The 19,959-nt window shown below is 45.7% G+C and overlaps 1 protein-coding gene across 1 annotated transcript in view; it reads left to right on the forward strand.

Moving 5' to 3' along the window:
- Window positions 1-14,611: 14,611 nt before the first annotated feature.
- Aggf1 (angiogenic factor with G-patch and FHA domains 1) overlaps window positions 14,612-19,959 on the forward strand; it is a 29,427-nt gene continuing 24,079 nt past the window's right edge. The window contains exons 1-3 of the mRNA XM_048331189.1: window positions 14,612-15,183; window positions 17,619-17,721; window positions 19,440-19,639. Coding sequence (XP_048187146.1) covers window positions 14,965-15,183; window positions 17,619-17,721; window positions 19,440-19,639 — 522 coding nt within the window. The 5' untranslated portion in view covers window positions 14,612-14,964. The remainder of the gene's footprint in view (window positions 15,184-17,618; window positions 17,722-19,439; window positions 19,640-19,959) is intronic.

Consider the following 19,959-nt stretch of genomic DNA (forward strand, 5'->3'; position numbering starts at 1 on the left):
TGTGTTAAGTGCCTGGTCCATTGTTGGCACACAATGAACAACACAAGATAGCAAAACGTCTGTAGAGTTGCTTTCAAATGCTGGTCCCTGGCCCCAGGCGGGTTGCGACCTCGACCCCGACCCGGGCCCCGCCGTAGTTAGGGCGGTGGCAGACGCGCCCCTAGGACGCGCCCCTAGCTCGCCGTGCCCAGGCGCACCGGCCCAGGCGCACGGGCCCAGACAAACAGGCCCCAAGCGCACGGCCCCAGGCGCACGGCCCCAGGCGCACCGGCACAGGCGCACGGGCCCAGGCGCACCGGCTCAGGCGCACGGCCCAGGCGCACCGGCCCAGGCGCACGGCCCCAGGCGCACCGGCCCAGGCGCACGGCCCCAGGCGCACCGGCCCAGGCGCACGGCCCCAGGCGCACCGGCCCAGGCGCACGGCCCCAGGCGCACCGGCCCAGGCGCACGGCCCCAGGCGCACGGGCCCAGGCGCACGGGCCCAGGCGCACGGCCCAGGCGCACGGCCCCAGGCGCACGGCCCAGGCGCACGGCCCCAGGCGCACGGCCGAGGCGCACGGCCCCAGGCGCACGGCCCCAGATGCACGGGCCCAGGCGCGCGGGGCTGAGAACAGCTGCGGGTGGCGGGTAGGCGGAGGAGCCGCGCCGCCCAGTGCAGTGATCGGTTAATTAGGAGAGGAGGTTATGTCATTAGCGGCGGGATCGATGCAAAGGGAATTAAGAGGCTCTGGCAGCGTCACCGCCGCGCACTTTGCGCGGGCTGCGAGCCGAGTTCCACAAAAACTCGATACGCATTAGCGAGTAATCAGCGGCGGTTGCGGGGGCCTCACCGGTGCCCCGCGTGCCACGGGCGGGTCCTCTGGTTCGGCCCCCCCCCCCGTTCCCGGGCACCTGCGGGGCGGGATCCTGTGGCCTGGGGGCCCTAGGCGATCGGGTCCTGTTCCCCAGCTCACCAACGCCCAGCACCCCCACAGGCCCACCCTTCCCCAGGCCTCCTTCAGCCCAGCTGTGGACGGCGGGAAGTGGCCTTGACCTTCCTCAGGTTAGATCAGGCCACTGGCCTGGTCCCCACTCACCATAAGGATTTCCTCGTGGCATTTGCCTCACTATCATCTATCCGTACAACTTTCTGTTTCCTGACTTTCTCACGATCAGAGTGTAAAGCCTAGAGAGCAAAAACTGGGCAAGCCTGACTCGTTTAGCTGCATCCACAGTACTTGGGTGGATGAGGGTGCTTGCTTGGTAAATAAACGAAGGCTCTAAGAAACGAAATGACCTGCCCAAGATCACACTGATCTCCCAGCCCCTTCACCCTTTCCTCCAGCAAATCCGGTAATCCGTCTGAATCTTGGTTTTCCTGTCTCGGGGGGGGAGAATTAGCTGTAGCTGCTTGCATTCCAGGTGTCAGGGACTGTACTGACATTTAATGTACATTTGGCTCAATCCTCACAGCAATCCTTTGAGTTAGAAATCATTTTTATAAAGGAGGAACTTGACTTAGGAAGAGCTAGGCTTGGCAGGCACCGCTGAGGAGTAGAGCACTTGCAAGCTTCTAGGTGCAAGAGCACCAGCAAGTTCCTAAGCCTTGAGCTCAAACCCTAGTATCTCAAAACTAAATAAAAGTGCTTGGTTATGCTCATTTGTCTGTGCCCTGTCAGTCCTGCTGACTAAAATAAAAGCCAAATTTTATGTTGTTCTCCCCCACCCCACCCCCCAAGGTACTGGAGTTTGATCTTAGGCCTGCTTGCTCAGCTTTTTTGCTCGTGGCTTGTGCTTTACCACTTGAGCCAGGCCTCTCCTTCTGGCATCTTGCTGGCTGTTTGTAGGCAAGAGTCTCAAGGATTTGTCAGTTCAGGCTGGCTGTGAACAATATTTCTCAGATTGTAGCCTCCTAAGTAGATAGGATTATAGGTACGAGCCCCTGAGTACCCAGTAAGAGCCATGATTATATCCAGATCTTTGACTGTTTTCTTTAAGTTTCTTATAGGAGATGATAGTGGGTCAAAGCAAAGAGAATGTTAACTATTTAATTACTCCTTCCGGAGCTCTTCCCAGGTACTATCTGTGAGAAAAATTAATTTTAAACATAATAACTTTCCTGTTCAGGAATTATTCATAATTAACAATTATGTTTTAAAAATTCTGCCTCTGGAAGTGGTGCTGTGGCTCAAGGTGGTAGGGTACCAGCCTTGAGCAAAAAAGCTTAAAGGCAGTGCTTAGGCCCAGAGTTCAAGCCCCACTACTGAGCAAAAACAAAAACAAAAACAACAAAAAGAAATTCTGCTTCCATACCTAAAATATTGTGTACACATGTAAACAGAGGGAGTAATAGCAGCATCTACTTGGTAGAATTTTGAATATTAAATGATCTAATATATGCAAAATGTCAGGCACTGCATGTAGTACGTGTTCAGTGATAGTTCTTCAGCTTCTTAATAGGTAATCCTGGGATGTACAGGACAACAGTTGTGTCTTTCATTCTCTAGTGTTCTCTTTATCATATTGTAGCTTCAGCTTGTCAATTGAACCAGTGAGAGTAAAGCTGTAATCAGATAGCTGGTTGGCAGCTACAATACACTGAATGCTCCCAGATCAATCGGGCTGCCCCCAGAGAATTGGCTGGAAATGAACAAGAGTGTGAAGTGCTTTTGACACACGCATTCAGGGCCCAGTTTGAGTGAAGATGTTGGTTCAACAATCCCAAGGGTGATTTTCTTCTGGTTGATTTGCAACTTTTGATCTTAATGGAAAAGAAGCCAAGTATGAAAGAAGTCATTTTCTCCCAGGTTCAATAAACTTTCTAAATTTAAGGGTACCAATTTTTTTTTTTTTTGTCATTGAGGGTCATGGGGCTTGAACTCAGGACTTAGGCACTGTGCCTGAGCTCTTTTTGCTCAAGGTTAGTGCTCTACCACTTTCAGTCATAGCAGTACTTCTGATTTTCTGGTAGTTAGTTGGAGATAAGAGTCTCAATGACTTTCCTGTCTGGGCTGCTTTCGAATAGTGATCCTCAAATCTCAGCCTCCTGACTAGCTAGGATTACAGGTGTGAGCCACCAGTGATTGGCTCTTTTCTTTTTGCCAGTCATTGGGTTTGAACTCAGGGCCTGGGCACTGTCCCTGAGCTTCTCTTGCTCAAGGCTAGCACTCTACCATTTGAGCCACAGTGCCACTTTCAGTTTTTCCTGTTCATGTGGTACTGAGGAATCCAACCCAGCACACATGCTAGGTAAGCACTCTACCACGAAGCCACATTCCCAGTGAAAAAAAAAAGAAAAGAAAAGGATAGTTAAGCTTGAATTCAGGGCCTTTACATTTGCCAGGCAAGCACTCAACCTCAAGCCCCTTTGCTTTTAGTTCTTCAGATAGGTTTTTGGGCTTTTACCTAGGCTGTTAGCCTAGGACCATGGTCCTCCTGTCTCCTAACTTCCTCATTCCAAGCAGCTATGAGCACAGGAGTGCTCCCGCACACACAGCTGAAGAGAGAAGCGTACCCACCATCTCCACTGCCTCCCCAGAACCGGAAGACAGGACAGTTTGTGAAGGTACAGGAACACTCTGTGATCACCCCACAGATCGTGGGTCATGTCTGTATCACCTCTTCAGGCCTAGAGCCTGGGGTCAGAAGTTCCACTTGGATCCTTGGACAAGGCATTTTTGAAGTTTATTACTTTGTGCCAGTACTGGGGCTTGAATTCAGGGCCTAGGTACTGTCCCTGAGTTTTTTTACTCAATGTTAGTGTTTTACCACTTGGACATAGCTCTGTGTTCAGCTTTTTAGTAATTAATTAGCTAAGATTCTCACAGAATTTACTGCCTGGGCTGTTTGAACTTCAATCCTCAGATCACAGCCTTTTGCGTAGCTAGTATTTCAGGCTTAAGCCAGCCGTTTATATGGTATTTTATTTGACTGACTACCTCAGGACTCAAATGCATCATTGATATAAATGTGCCTTGGGGAAGTTTGTAGATCTTACAAATGTATTGAAGGTTATGGTATAAAGTTAACAGCTGAAAACTGTTCCTTACAACGTTCCTTACAATGGCATGAACTGCGATTAAACAGTTCAATCTCACTCTTCAGGGGGTTAGAGTACAGGATTTGGAGAAAACAGACCCAAGTTTCCTAAGTTTAATTTTCACTTAGTCTTTCTGAGTCTAAAGTTCCTCATCGATATCATTGAGGTCTAGGGGCCTCTGAGTTACAATAAGAGGCCTAGGACTCCCTGAGGGGGGTCTCATTGCTAGCCAGGGCCAGAGTTCCAACCCTGAGTGCCTGGCTTCCCTTCACTGGCTGCCAGGCCCCTGGCTATGGGGCATAGAGATAGAAGATTTGAGCTGGGCAGCTGTGACCTGTAGATATGGAGGGACATTCTCCACACAGAGGCAGTGTGTCCTGGGCAGGTAGATAGAAGGAAGCCTTAGTGCTAGCAAGGAGTGGGAGAAGAGTCTTGAGTACTGTGTCTTCTTACCCAAGCACCCAAGGGGTCATTGGGGCAGGTAGGGATGGGGCTGCATTTCTAGCAAGCTCCCAGCCCTTGGATTTTACATTGAGAAGCCAAATATGAGATTGTTTCTCCTGTGCCCCAAGATTCTCCTAGCTTGCTTGGAATAAAATCCTAATTTCTTGAAAAAAAAAGTTCCTCATCTATAGACTAGAATAATAATTACCTAGAAGGGTTTGTGTTGTATTGAGTTAGATACTAGGGCTAGAGATTAAGAAATAGTGGTTATTGAGCCATACCCCAGTGGCTTAGGCTGTAAATCCTAGATATTCAAGAGGCTGAGATCTGAGGATCGTTGTTTGAAGCTAGCCTGGGAAAGAAAGTCCATGAGACTCTTATTTTCAATTAGCAGCCCTCCTCCCCCATTTTTTAAGCCATAAGTGAAGCTGTGGCTTAAATGATAGAGTGCTAGCCTTAAGCAGAAAAGCTGAAGGGACAAGGGTTGATATTGTCCAAAAAGAAAGATACTCTTTACCTGACTTATGCAACTGTAACCCCGCTACATATCAACTTTGTAATATGATAACATTTTTTTTTAAAAAAGAGAATGCCTTTTTTTCCATCCTTGGCTTGAACTCAGAGTCTGAGTGCTGCCCTTGAGTATTATTTCTCAAGGTTCCATTATTACCACAGCTCCACTTCCAGCTTTTTTGGTGGTTAATTAGAAATAAGAGTCTCATAGACTTTCCTTCTCCAGGCTGGCTTCAAACTACAGTCCTCAGATCTCAGCCTCCTAAGTAGCTAGGAATACAGGCATGAGTCACCAGCACCTAGCCATATTCTTAAATTTTGAGAAAGTTTAATCATAAGCCTCGTCCTCATGTAGCTAGGTGCTAGTGGCTCACACCCGTAGTACTAGCTACTCAGGAAGCTGAGATCTAACTGTTATTATTTCAATTGTATAGATGAAGAACTGAAACTCAAAAAATTAGTGTGTCCATAAAAATGCACAGTAATGGAGCTCACGTCAGTTGCCGCTGCCTGAGTGTACAGTCTGTGTTCTTTGTTACCAAGCTCTTCTGCCTCCTGGGAGGGTCCTGGGCCTCCTAGAGGAAGCTCATGGGATATTAGATCCTTCCCCTTGTCTGACTTAGTCTCTTGTGATAGACGTAAAAGCTGCTACTCCCTTTGCCTGCATTTTCCAGGTCAAGATGCAAAAAAGTGACTGGCACGTAGTAAATGCTCAATACACGTGAGCTGTTTGTGATATTATACATGCTATCTCTGGCAAAGGAGATGAAGCCTCAGTCTGCTGCTTACAATGAGTATTTCCATGTGTTCTCGAGTGAACAAGACCAGTGGGGTAAGAGCTTGAAAAGCAATGTTGAGAGAGAGAGAGAGAGAGAGAGAGAGAGAGAGAGAGAGAGAGAGAGAGAGAGAGAGAGAGAGATGGGAGCGGAGGCTGGGAAAGCAGAATGGGACAGAGCATGTAGCTGGCTAAATGCCAGACTCCACTCTGTCTTTGGTGTGGCTGCCCCTGGAGGTTGGGAGGTGGGGGGGATGGATAGCCCCCGTACTTCTGATTGGTCAGGACACCTTGCTTTATCTTTTATTTCCTCCCTTTTAGGGTGATTGGGGGGAGGCTAAAGCTTGTGGTTACATAAAGCTTCCTGGAATTCTTCCAGAAAGTGGGAGAACATGTGAGCTAAGGGCCAAGATTCAGGCCGTAAAGCTATGTTGAGCTGGGTGGGTGACTGTGCACCTTGCAATCAGCAACACAAAAAAGCCAGAGCGCACTGGAATCAGCCATAGTTCGGTGTAAATCCCAGGTTTCCCAGTTTAGTCACTGTGGTACCTTGTGCAGAGAACTAATAACGTGCCTATATCTGAACTCTTCTTCTATCATAGGGATGACAATGAATACAGTTTCAGATATTTTTTGGTGAGGACCTTGTGAGATAATGCATATTAGTCTATGCATTTAGTACTGTTCCTAATAAGTAGCGATCGTTACTGTCATTCTGGGTAAGTATTGTTAGAGCTGGCTGTCTTTTCTACCTGAACGTGTGATCTCCATAGCCTCTGCCTCTTCCTTCTGTTTTGTCTCCTCCAGTCCTGAGCATCTGAGTCTGATACCTTTACTTTCTCCAGGCCTTCAACCAGTAGGATTTCTGGGACTTCTGGGCAGCCATAGGACAATAGAAAGTGTCCTTCCTTGACTCTAGAATGCCTTTTTTCTGTTTGTTTGTTTCAAACCCAGGAAAAGCTGATAAGAAGCTTATCTGAGTCACATTCCATTATGGGATTAAATCAGACTCGCTCTGAGGCCTTCTCGCTGCCACCCAGGCTTGTGGCTGTAGCTCCTGGTTATTGCCTTTGACCCAATCTGAAGTCATCAATTATACTTCTTTGCGCCCAAGGGATCTTCACAGGCAGGGGCTGAGCGGAGGCTCTGGCGATCATCGAGGAATTCATTTCAATTAGCAAGTAATGCTTTCGTGTGGGTCGCCAGGCGCACACGAGGCGCCTGGTGGAGGCACATGGCTCGGACACTTACCCAGCCAGGTCTGATCAAACAACAGATGGCAGCTTGCATAGGGCAGTAAACAGGGAGACCATCAGAGCTAGTGGGGCAAAGGAATAACTGTGTGATGGGTTCGATGGCAGTTGCTAAGCTTCTCTGAGCTTTGGTTTCTTCACCTATGAGTTTAGATTCAGGAGTGGAAACCTTTTCTCTATCAACGATCTTTTGGATATTTGTAATATCAGTCTCACCATATAAAATGATCCATACAGGTAGACAGCCTCAAGCAGCCCATGAAAAGCATACAAGAAGCCTATGTGGCGATCCTGTCTTACGCCAAATGATTTTCCAGCCTTATCCAGCCCGCCGGCCTGAGGGGCTCCATCCTTGGTCTAAACTATACTTCAAAACATTCATTTCAGTGGAGATGTACTGACTGAAACAACTAGGTTGTAGAGAGAGGAATGATGAAGGAGTGATCAGGATGTGCTGTACACTCAAGTGGACATGTTAAATTGTAGCCATCTTGTACAACCATGTGTAGATAAAATTAAAAAAAAATTAAATGACATAAGAAAAACAAAACATGGAAACAAGATTTTTTCTTTTGGTCTTGTTTGTTCACTTAGCTGTCTTTGGGGGAGTAAAGGGAACACAGAAATGGAGGGACAAAGGATGGCAACAAATGTAGTAGTGGTACTCACCGGACACTATGTTGAAAATGAACTATACAACTTGTAGGTGGGGATGGGAGGAAAAAACTGTGAGAGAGCAAGGAATGTACTCATAGCCAGGTGCCAGTGTAACCCTAGCTACTCGGGAGGCTGAGAACTGAGAATTCAGAGCCAGCTTGGGGCAGACAAACTCCAGGAAATGCTGGTTGCTGAGACTCATACCTGTAGTCCTAGCTACTCAGGAGGCTGAGATCTGAGGATCAAGGTTCAAAGCCAGGCTAGGCAGGAAAGTCCATGAGGCCTTCATCTCCAATTAACTACCAGAAAACTGGAAGTGGTGCGGTGGCTCAAAGTGGTAGAGTACTCACTTTGAGTGGAAAAAACTCAGGCACATGCCCAGGCCCAGTGACTAACAAAACAAAAAATCCCAAGGACTGTTATCTCTAAGTAATCAGCAAAGATTCAGGAGAGTGAGACTCAACGATAGATCACTAGTACCAGCATAGAGAATTATACATTATAAAGGTTTGTCATGCAATCAATAAAAGCATTAAGCCAGGTGCTTAGTGACTCATACTGGTAATACTAGTTATTCTGGAGGCTGAGGTCTAAGGTATATGATTTGTGTTATGCCCAAGTCACGAGAAGACCACCAAGAAGACCACCGAGAGCCAGACGTTCCGAAATGCAAAAGCAAGGCTTTATTCAGGTGAGCTGCAGATCGGGCCTCGTCCTACACTCCGACGCAGTGGAGGTTAGGAGGAAGGCCCCGAGCTGAGATTTCAGAGCTTATAAAGGCAAAAAACCAACGTTACAGCAATCAGGTGTTCAAGCAAGATTAGGGTACGGGTACCAATCTGATTGGCTCAGGGCTAGAGATATTCCGGGGCGGTTAGAGTTAAGCATTCCCAGGCAGTTAGAGTTAAGCAGGGAGTATCCTGACCGGCTGGGCCCTAATAAGCTTGTTCTGCTAGCTGGGATAATTGGTGGCCTGGGTTACTCATAGTTTAAACAGACAACAAAACGGGGGCTGCCTGAAAATGGGGTTTACTTTAACTCTTCAGTTTGAAGCTAGCCTGAACAGGAAAGTCTATGAGACTCTTATCTCCAATTAACACCAAAAAAAAAAAAAACAACCCCACAAAAAAACAACCCCACAAAACAACAAATACCAAAGCTGGAAGTGGAGCTCTGGTTCAAGTGGTAGAGCATTAGCTTTGAGCATAGAAGCTCACCCGGACCCTGAGCTCAAGTCCCAGGACTGGCACACATACATAAAAAGATTATGACTCACTCCTAATTTTGTAATGCATTGTAGTATTTGTCATTTTTTTCTGGAAAATTATAATTTCTTATGACTTATGGTTAACTTTTATTATTCTTAACATTTATTAAGTAAATATTCACTTCTTCATTTTTGTTGTTCTTTTGCCAGTCCTAGGGCTTGAACTCAGGGCCTGGGCACTGTTCCTGAGCTTGTTTTGCTCAAGGCTAGCACTCTGCCCACTTGAGCCACAGTGTCACCTTCGGCTTTTTCTGTTTATGTGGTACTGAGGAATCGAACCCAGGGTTTCATGCAAGCGAGGCAAGCATTTTACCACTAAGCCACATTCCCAGCCCCACTTCTTTCTCTTTTTTTTGTAATAAGTTTTAGCGAGGACTTATTTCAGTATATCATGGTTAAAGTATGGAGAAATATAAATAGAGGAGAAAACATTTCTTGCTCCTATGTAAGAAATGGTAAATAAAGACTCCAAATGTTCACTTTTGTTGTTGTTGTTGTTGTTGGTCCTGTGGTTTGAACTCCGGGCTTGGGTGCTGTCCCCGAGCTCTTCAGCTCAACTCTAGTGCTCTATCAATTGAGCCAAGGTGCCACTTCTGGTTTTCTGGTGGCTAATTGGAGATAAGAGTCTCATGGACTTTCCTGCCCTGGCTGGCTTTGAACCATGATCCTCAGATCTCAGCCTCCTGAGTAGCTAGGATTATAAGCATGAACACCAGCACCTGGCTAATATTTTTTAAGTGAAAAAGAAAACCAGAAAAAAAAACCATATAGATAAACCTCCAGGACTACACAAGATTGGACGCAAACAGTAAGCTCAGCAGGGTTCTAGCCAGCCTGCCCTCTTTTCTGGACCTTGTGGATCCCACGTCTGGGTGTAGGATTCTGTGGTTGATTGGGCCTGCCTGATAGGAAGCCTGCTGCATTCAGGCTTAGCCTGTGACCCCTGCAGGGGGATTCCTGCTGGCTCACCTTCCCTACATAGAGGAGGAGGCCCGGCAAGACAGTGATGTCAGCTCAATCAATTCTCCCTTTTTCTAACAGTTCTCAGCAGTGACCTTGGAGGTGAGGCTTCTTTAGGGGAACCTTATCGAAAAATAGGGATGGAAGACACTGGGAATTGGGGGATGGAGTTCACAGGCTGGGAGCCCCCACGAACAGATCTGATAATGAGACATCCCATTACATCCTGGGGCCATTACCTTGGGGAGATGGAATTAGACAAGCCTGTCTTTCCATTATGTAAAGAAAGGACTTTTCAAGTAAATTTCCATTTAAGTATGAGCTTAGATCAGTGAAGATGGGGCCATAATAGCTTTGATGGTCATCACAGCCATTAAAAATACATTTTCCCCCAGTGCTCAGCCTGCCTTGTCATCTTCGTATCTTTCATCCCCTGTAGGTCGTGACAGTGACTCAACCCTTTGCAAGCATCTGGGAGGCAGGTTACTACGCATTGATATTTTCAACTTTCTAATTCTTCACCATATCTACTGGATGAATTTTAGCTATCTTGATGTATCCAGAGTATGATAAAACCTAAAAGGAAGTAGGTGGGGGCCAGTTAGTAAAGCCATTCTCTTCTCATTAGTCATTGTTTCTCCATGGCATGTTGTGTGTTTGTTTCCCACTTAGGTCCTCAGATACACATAGTTCTTCTGTAGCTCAACATACTCAAATATTGGCTCTGTGGTGTAGATACTTTTCCTTCCTGCTCTGCTGACTCCTACATGTCCTTCAGGTCTCAGTTTGAGCCAAGTTTCTTCAAGGAAGCCCCTCGGACACATTCCCTTACCCTAGGCCAAGTTAGGGCCTTGTAGTGGCTGTATATTAACCAATATATACATATATATCCATGACATGGTAAATCACTCTAACCAGGTATTTGCTCAGCATACTGAGATTGAAGGATGAGCTCTGTAGCTGCAGTCAGTTTTCATGCTGAGTGGGCACTGGCTGTACTCGGGTGCATCATGTCACTTAACTATGTCTGGAGCCTTGGCCCGAAGGGTGGGGGCAGCAGGGATGCTGAAATGTCTGGAGTTGCCCTTGGCTTCAAGGAAGCTTGAAGGTAAGAGTTAAAGCTGCAAGGTCTTTTGTGGCCAGGGTTCACAAGTCACCTCACTAACTTCCACTGAATTCTGTTGGTTAAAGCAAGTCACAGATGTCAAGGTAGGGGTACAGATTACGTTCTTGATACAAAGTCACAGTGCAAAGGAGCCCATATCCAGGAAGGGGAGGACTTGTGGCCATCTTTGCCTACTCAGTACAAACCTCTTATGCAGTTCCATGAGACTTTCCTTGCTTGTATTTATCATAACTGGTATTAAAGAGCTCCTTGTGTGATTGTTTGTTTATGGCCTTTCTCCCCATTAAACAAAAACATCCACAAGTGTAGGGATCGTCTTGTTCATCTATTTCCAGAGCATGGTAAAAGGAAGTACTCGTTAAATTGATATTGATAGTCTCCACCCTCCAATTACCAACAAAATGTCATTAATGCCAAAGTTGAGAAACCTTGCTGGGAACTGACTGTTCTTTCCATCCTCAAGGGTTTAGATGTGTAAGTTCTTCCTGGTAGGAGCCGGCCCTCGCCCTGCTTTGGTCTCTGGTGTCCTGTCCCACACAGGTTTGAAACAAAAGCTTTGCTTATCAAGTCTTCTGAAGAGTGGGAAGGGAGGGGGGAATGAGCTCCATCTGCTGGCCAGAGCCAAAACCACAGCTGGAGAAGGCACTGGAGTTTTTTCTAGAAGTACTGACTGGGCCAGCCTTGAGTGCACTACACCCCCTAATGGTAGCTGGAGGAAATTTGGTGGAGCAACTGGCACCCAAGCTGTTTTTTTTTTTTAATGACAAGTTTGGGGATTAACACCTAGAGCTGTATTTAGCAGTTTGAAATGGATCCTCCTCCTCCTCCCCCCTACTCCCTTGAAAAAAATCATGAAACATGATCCATAACAAGCAGCATATTCATTTGTTTATATAGAGAGTATACACATACGCTGGGCACTGGTGGCTCATGCCTGTAATCCTGGGTACTTAAGAGGTTGAGATCTGAGGATTGAGGTTCGAAGCCAGCACAAGTAGGAAAGTTTGAGTCTGATCAATCTTCTAAAGACTGGAAGTGGAGGTGTGCCTAGAAGTGGTAGAGCACCTAGATCCTGAGCTCAGGATCCATGGCCAATAAAAAAAAGAAAGAAAGAAAAAGAAGCAGCACACACGATCCACTACTCAGACCAAGAAATAGAACAGGTTGGGAATGTAGCTTAGTGGTGGATTGCTTGCCTAGCATGCATGAAGCCCTGGGGTTGATTCCTCAGTACCACACACACAGAAAAAGCTAGAAGTGGCACTGTGGTTCAAGTAGTAGACTGCTAGCCTTGAGCCAAAGAAGCTAAGGGTCAGTGCCCAGGCCCTGAGTTCAAGCCCAGGACTGGCAAAAAGAAAAAAGAAAGGAAAATAGAACATTATGGTATTCGGGCAGGAGAGAAAAGATTATTCTTGAACTGCAGCCCTGTGGCCAAGATGATGCAAGGCTGGAGAGAAGGGGCGACCACCGCCAGACCCTGCCTTATCTAGGGCAGGGGCGGGGAGGTGTGGCCAGGTGAGTGACTGCCTCTAGCTATGCCAGTTACCTAGGTAACAGGTACTGGGTGGAGACTTTAGACAGGCAGGGGCATCTGCATGGAGCCCTCCTGGGGTGGACCTTACACTTCCTTTGCCACCTTTCCTTTGTTTTATTCTGTTTTGTCTCCACCTATTATTTTTTATTTTGTTCCTTTTAAATATTTATTTTTGTTTTGTTTCCTTCTGCACTCTACATTTATAGCTGTGGAACCTAGAACAAGATATTTAATCTTATAGGCCTCGGTATCCTTATCTGTGAAATTGATCTTATTTTACTAGCTTGTGGCATTATTATTATTATTATTATTATTATTATTATTTTGCCAGTCCTGGGCCTTGGACTCAGGGCCTGAGCACTGTCCCTGGCTTCTTTTTGCTCAAGGCTAGCACTCTGCCACTTGAGTCACAGCGCCACTTCTGGCTGTTTTCTGTATATGTGGTGCTGGGGAATTGAACCCAGGGCCTCATGTATACGAGGCAAGCTCTCTTGCCACTAGGCCATATCCCCAGCCCCAGCTTGTGGCATTATTGAGATGTTTATGAAAGGGTTAAATCATCTATATAAAGCTGGCTCTCTTTGAGGCTTGGAGATTTAGAGGTCAAGGCTGCTCTTGCTTCTGGGTATTTAGCCCACAACACTGTAGTCACAGGCCAGTGTTTGGAGGTCAAGGTTGTTCTGGTTCTGAGTTCTGGGTTGCAAATAAAACTCCTTTACCACCTTTAGCTGTCCCTCTGTGGATTTTCTCCCTCTCATACCATTATACTTCCTTCTTGGGGACAGAAGTGTGGGTAAAAAACAACTCATTTAGGCTTAAAGACAGGTCATCAAATTCTAGGATTCATGAAGTCTAAAGATTGAATGCATCAACACACCCAAGTAGAGTGATTTTTCTCTCTGGTCCAGAAAATACTTTGTAGTTTCCTAAAAAAGCAATAGAGGACTTAATCAACCTAGTCTCTTTTCCAGACAGTTGTGGGGTGTGTGGTATAGAGATCTAAGCTTATGGAATCAATAAACTATCAAAAAAACTGAATTCCTGTCTTGATACTACTTATCTGTATATTATGGGAAAATTAGTTCTGGGAGACTAGTGTTCTCGTGTGTGTGTGTGTGTGTGTGTGTGTGTGTGTGTGTGTTAAAGCAATCTTCTGTCAAATGAAAATGTCTTCATACTGTACTGATATGATATTTCCTGGTACTGATAGTTCCTAGATATACTATTTTTAAATTTCAATTGAAACTATCATCTGTGTTGCTTGTAACCAGCTAGCTATGTTAAAAGTACGGGTCCTACCCCATAGAGTTAAAGATATATAGAGACTCTCCCCTCAACTTTCCACTGACTTTACCAACCTCTCCAACTCAGCATTAGATGTCTCATTCCCAGCCAGCTATGAGAATGTGGACCTTTGCCTCCAAAAGGACAGCTCCTTCACCCAGAGACCTTTCTGTTGACTGTTAAGAGAGTTCTTTTTAACTTCTTTGTATTGCCCCATCACCTTGATAACCAATTGTACATAAATGGTGAGCCTGACTTCTTAGCAACAAGGAGAAGGGTCAACATCAACCATTGGGTTAGGATAAAAACCAAGCAGACCACCTGGTCCAGTATCCCTGCCTAGCTCTGGGTAGAGTGGCAAACCACCCTTCCATGCAGAAGTAAAATGCCTCGAGCAATCTTTTCCATGCTTAGTGTTTATTAATGTTCTAATACGGGAGGTTCTTGGGTTTCCTACATATGAAAAACAAGGAGCTAGGAACTGCACTCTAACTCAAAAGCTCACTCTTCTAGGTTAGTAGTGCTCTACCATTTGAACCACAGCTCCACTTCTAGCTTGTTGCTGATTGTTGGAGAGTCCCTTAGACCCTCTGGCCCAGGCTGGCTCCGAACCACAGTCCTGAGGTCTCAACCTCCAGAGTAGCTAGGGGTTACAGGTCACCCGGCTTAAATACAGCCGGGCCTATAGCAGAAGGTGCGCATGCGCAAAAGGGCGCCCTTCCGGCTTCCCGTAGTTCGCTTTCCGTCTTGGCCCCACCCACCGCCAGCCCTTCGCTTCCGGTTCAGTCCGGGAACCGTCCGAGCGCTTCTCCTGGCCCCGTGGCCAGCGTTCCTCTCGCCCTATCGGTCGCTGGGAAAGAAGGCAGTTGTCCCCACAACGTGCTGCTCGGCCAGGGCCGCTCGAGCCGAGCGGGGGTGGCGCTCAGTCCCTCTGTGTGTCCCCCACAGCCCCGTTCCGCTACGGGCGACGAGACTCCGGGCGCCATGGCCCCGGGCCGCCGCGGCCTGGCGGGTGTGAGGCCGCCCTTCGCCGCCCGCGCGCTCCCGGGGCCCCGGCGCCCGCCGGCGCCGCTCGCGGCCTGAGCTTCGCCCCGCCCGCGCCCGCGCCCGCGGGCCGCCTGGTGCCGGGCCTCATGGCCTCGGAGGACCCGTCCCCGCCGCCCCCGCCGCCCTCGCCCTCGCCGCCCGCCTCCCCCGAGCCGGAGCTGGCCCAGCTGCGGCGGAAGGTGGAGAAGTTGGAACGCGAGCTCCGGAGCTGCAAGCGGCAGGTGCGGGAGATCGAGAGGCTGCTGCACCACACGGAGCGGCTGTACCAGAGCGCCGAGAGCAACAACCAGGAGCTCCGCACGCAGGTGCGCCCCCCACCCCCCGAGCCCGTCAGGCCCTCCGGAGCGAGCCTTGGGCTGCACGGTGGCTACTGTGAACCTACCGCCGGTCACTTGGACTGCATTATCTTCGTGGTCGTAGAGAGTTTGTAATGTATCCAACGCCGTGTTTAATTTGTTGAAGTCGCGACCACGAGCTAGAAGTGTATATGGCCTACCTCTGCGTGTGAATTAAGGAGGTATTATCCAAAGCACAGGTACAATGTCGAGAATGAAGTATTTACTTTGGTACTGGCATGGAACGTATCTGGAGCACACTAGGCAAGCACTTTCCCAAGTGAGCTACATCTCCAGCGCTATTAAAGCCGGTTTATAGTAATAGTCATAGCAAAGCCAAGCCTAGACCAAGGCAGTCCATCTCCTAGGGTAAGGAATTCAAGGGGACACCATCTCAGATATGGACTCTGTACTTACATGCGTTTGAGAGAACCTCCTTGAATTTCATCTTCATCTAGTCCAGGTAGTAGGAATTAATCTGACCATCCAAGTGCCCAGATAGTGTGTAATCCGTCTTGTGGCTTTCTCAGTTTGAGGTTATGTATGTACCACTAAGGAAATATTTAGAGGCTTGCTTTTTAGTTGCTTTCACGAATATAGTGCATATTGCTTGATATTGAGACTGTCAGATTGAGGTGCATGGATCTAGGCAGTTCCTGTGCTCAGAGGAGTATAGCCACCCTGTTGCGCTGGCTCATGCAGCATCCTTTCAAGGGCATGTCAGTGCATGAGGCTCTTGGAGGACAGATACACCTCGAGCCACTTTAATTGTTCCCTTTTGCTGCAGTTATTTAGGCATAGAACAAAAGAAAAAGTGTTCGTTAAAGCCTATGGATGGAGGCTGGTAATGTGGCTTAGTGGAAGAGTGCTTGCCTAGTATGTATGAGGCCCTGGGTTCAATTCCTCAGTATAAATAAAAGAAATAAAGCCTATACATGGCTTTAATAGTTCTGGGGATGTAGCTCACTTGCCTAGTGTGGTCCAGATAAGTCCTACCCCAATACCAAAATAAAAAATTGGCATTAGTGAATATAGGTGAATAGTTAATTCCAGAGGGAAGAACACTGAGTGGTCACAGTTCCTTTACTAGGGATGGTAATTTATAATTTTAACAGTATATATATTTTTGTCTTTTCTTTTTTGGTACCAAGGATTGAACCCAGGACATTGCATTTGTTAGGCAAGAACTTTGCCATTGAGTTACATCCTAGCCTAATAATTTGCAATTTTTATTTTCTAAGAACTGCTGACCTTTAAATTTTGTATAAAAGCATTCATTTTTCTTTTTCTTTTGGAGGGGAGGACTCTGCCAGGATGGAACTTGGGGCTTCTTGCCTAGTAGGCAAATGCCTTACCACTGACCGTTATGCCCAGTCCAAAATGTTTCTGTTTGTTAGAAAAGACCATGTTCACAGAGTTCCATTACTTCAGTTCAAATTGTATTTGTTTTTGTGTCAGTCTTAGGGCTTGAACTCAGGGTTTAGGAACTGTCCCTGAGCTCTTTTGTTCAAGGCTAGTGTTCTACCACTTGAGGCACAGCTCCACTTCTGGCTTTTTTTTGGTGGTTATTTAGAGAAAAGAATCTCATGGTCTTTCCTGCTTCAGCTGGCTTTGAACCATGATCCTTAGACCTTAGCCTTCTGAGTTAAGTAGCTAAGTTTAGAGGCATGAGCCACTGATGCCCTGTTATAGTCTAGTTTTTTGTTTTTTTAAAAAAGGAGATATTGGGAGCCTAGCAAGAAAGTTTTAAAACATCTTTGAGCTAGACAGAATAACCTGTAGTCCCTGCTCTTTGAGAGAGGCTGAAACAGAAGGATCACAGCCTTGGCAACCCATGTGGAAGAGATTTTTATTTTCCTGAAAAGAATGTAAGTATTTTTAGTTCTTTTGAAAAGGAAACTAGAAGTAGGAAGTGGAACTGTGGCTCAAGTGGTAGAATGCTAGCATTGAGTACAAAAGCTCAGGGCTAGTACCCAGGCCCTAATTTTAAGCCCCAGGACTGGCACAGAAAAAGAAAGAGGAAAGAAAAGAAGAAGAGGGGAAAAAAGGAGAGAAACTAGCAAATCTTGGCATATATCTAAGAAGCTTTAGCAGGAAAATTCTTTTCTTTCTTTTTTTTGCCAGCCCTGGGGCTTGGACTCAGGGCCTGAGCACTGTCCCTGGCTTCTTTTTGCTCAAGGCTAGCACTCTGCCACTTGAGCCACAACGCCACTTCTGGCCATTTTCTGTATATGTGGTGCTGGGGAATTGAACCCAGGGCTTCATGTATACGAAACAAGCACTCTTGCCACTAGGCCATATCCCCAGCCCCGAAAATTATTTTCTTATTTATGAGAATAAAATATCATGTATTATTATTAGCCTTCTTTCTGATTTACTTTCCCTAAAGCTTTGTTTTCTTTCAGGTGGAAGAACTCAGTAAAATACTACATTGTGGCAAAAATGAAGACAATAAAAAGCTTGATGTAGAAGTACAAACAGAGAACCACCCTCCTTGGTCAATTTCAGGTATTTATACCATCCTTACACCACTAATACTGCTATATTCACATCATTCCAGTATAGCATTTTCTTTAAAATAGAGATCTTCGTTAAGTATGAGGACGGTTATTAGCTTCTCCATATATGGTATTTTCAGGTTATCAGTTTGCATTCTTCTGGTAGAAAACAGTTGGTAGAAAAAAATGGACATTCCTATAATTGTTACAATGTTGCTAATATGTTTTCATTAGTATATTCACTGTATTACTTGGCTTTTACAGTGATCAGGCCGTGTGTCTTCTTCTTGATAGGTTCCACTTAGCCTTGTAGACAGTGCTAGTCTCTTAGGTCTTGATGTCATTAGTGAACCCATCATTGGTCTTATCAGTGCATTATTTTGTAAGGCAAAATAACTGAGCTACTGAGTTTTTAATTCATGTAGACCATAAGAAGAAGCATTTTTTTTTTGGCCAGTCCTGGGCTTTGGACTCAGGGCCTGAGCACTGTCCCTGGCTTCTTCCCGCTCAAGGCTAGCACTCTGCCACTTGAGCCACAGCGCCGCTTCTGGCCGTTTTCTGTATATGTGGTGCTGGGGAACCGAACCTAGGGCCTCATGTATCCGAGGCAGGCACTCTTGCCACTAGGCTATATCCCCAGCCCCGCATTTTTTTTTTTTTTACCATTTTGTCTTGTTTCATTCTGGACATACTTTATCTAAATTGCTAGACGTAACAATAGTGTTAACATTAAATCTTTCTATAATTGAAATTTTTAAAAAGGTCTGCATCATGAGAGACCTTTGATGGCAAAATCAAATTCCAACAAGTGGCTTGTCTTTGTCAGTTGGTTAACAACAATATTAAGGTTTGTGGTTAGAAGGTGTTAAGAATAGTGCATTTTTTTTTTTGACAGAACTCAGCCTATTCTTTAAAAAAAAAATTTATGATACTAGGATTGGAGCTCTGGACCTTAAACTAGCATTTTATTACTTGAACCACATTATCAGTCCTTTTTATGTTGGTTATTTTGATAGGGTCTTGGTCTTGCTTTATGCTCAGGCGACCCAGCTCTGTGATTCTCCTATTAGTTCTTCCTGGAATTGCTAGGATGACTAACACGTGTCACTATAGCCATTATTCTTGCTGCCCAATAGCTGGGATGACAGATGTGTGCCATCATATCTAGCCATTGATCCACATCCAGTCTCTTGAATTTTTTTTTTTTTTTTGCCTAGGCTGGCCTTGAATTGTTATCCTGAAATCTTAACTTTTTAAAAAAGTAGTTAAAAATCACAGGCTTGAATAACTGAATTCAGCTACCCATGTTTTTAAAAGTTTTTGCTGTGGAAAATCTAGGTAGATTTGCTTCTGTTTTCTTCTAAGCTTGACAACTGGGGTACTTATAGAGACATTAGAATCAAAGATACACACTTGTGCAGATTTGTCCATACTATCAGTTTTTTTTTAAATTAAATTTTATTGACAAGGTGTTGTGCAGAGGGGGTACAGTTACATAATAAGGCAGTGAATACATTTCTTGTGATATATTAAACCCTCATTTTTCTTTCCCTTCCCTAGATCAGGTAGGCATATATACAGTACCCAATGTACCAAAATCATATACAGTAACCCATACTATCAGTTTTAATCTTTTAAAATGTATACAATTGCAAAACTCATGATTTGTGTTTCTCAGTGCCAGTTTTACCTTAATTCCTCTTTTTAATATGTCTTTTTTTGTTACAGATTATTATTATCAGACATACTATAATGATGATAGTCTTCCAAATAAAGAGAACGAACTCTCTCTTCAGCAGTGTCAGTATGCTGAAGCTCCTTCTCTTAATTCTGAAGACCAGGCACAAATAGAAAATGCCTACACTGGTACTGATTTAACAGACAATGTTAAATGTGGACAAGAAGATCATTTTACTTCCAACTCACAGGTAATAAAAAGCTAAATTAAGGGCTGGGAATATGGCCTAGTGGCAAGAGTGCTTGCCTCCTACACATGAAGCTCTCAGTTCAATTCCCCAGCACCACATATATGGAAAACGGCCAGAAGTGGCGCTGTGGATCAGGTGGCAGAGTGCTAGCCTTGAGCGGAAGAAGCCAGGGATGGTGCTCAGGCCCTGAGTCCAAGGCCCAGGACTGGCCAAAAAAAAAAAAAAAAAGCTAAATTAAAAACTTGATGTCTGAAGAAGTGTCCTTTGTCTTTTTGTGTCAGTGCTGGAGTTCAAACATAGAGTCTTGTTCATGGTAGGAA

The sequence above is a fragment of the Perognathus longimembris genome, chromosome 22, assembly GCF_023159225.1.
Source record: "Perognathus longimembris pacificus isolate PPM17 chromosome 22, ASM2315922v1, whole genome shotgun sequence".
Taxonomy (NCBI): Eukaryota; Metazoa; Chordata; class Mammalia; order Rodentia; family Heteromyidae; genus Perognathus; species Perognathus longimembris.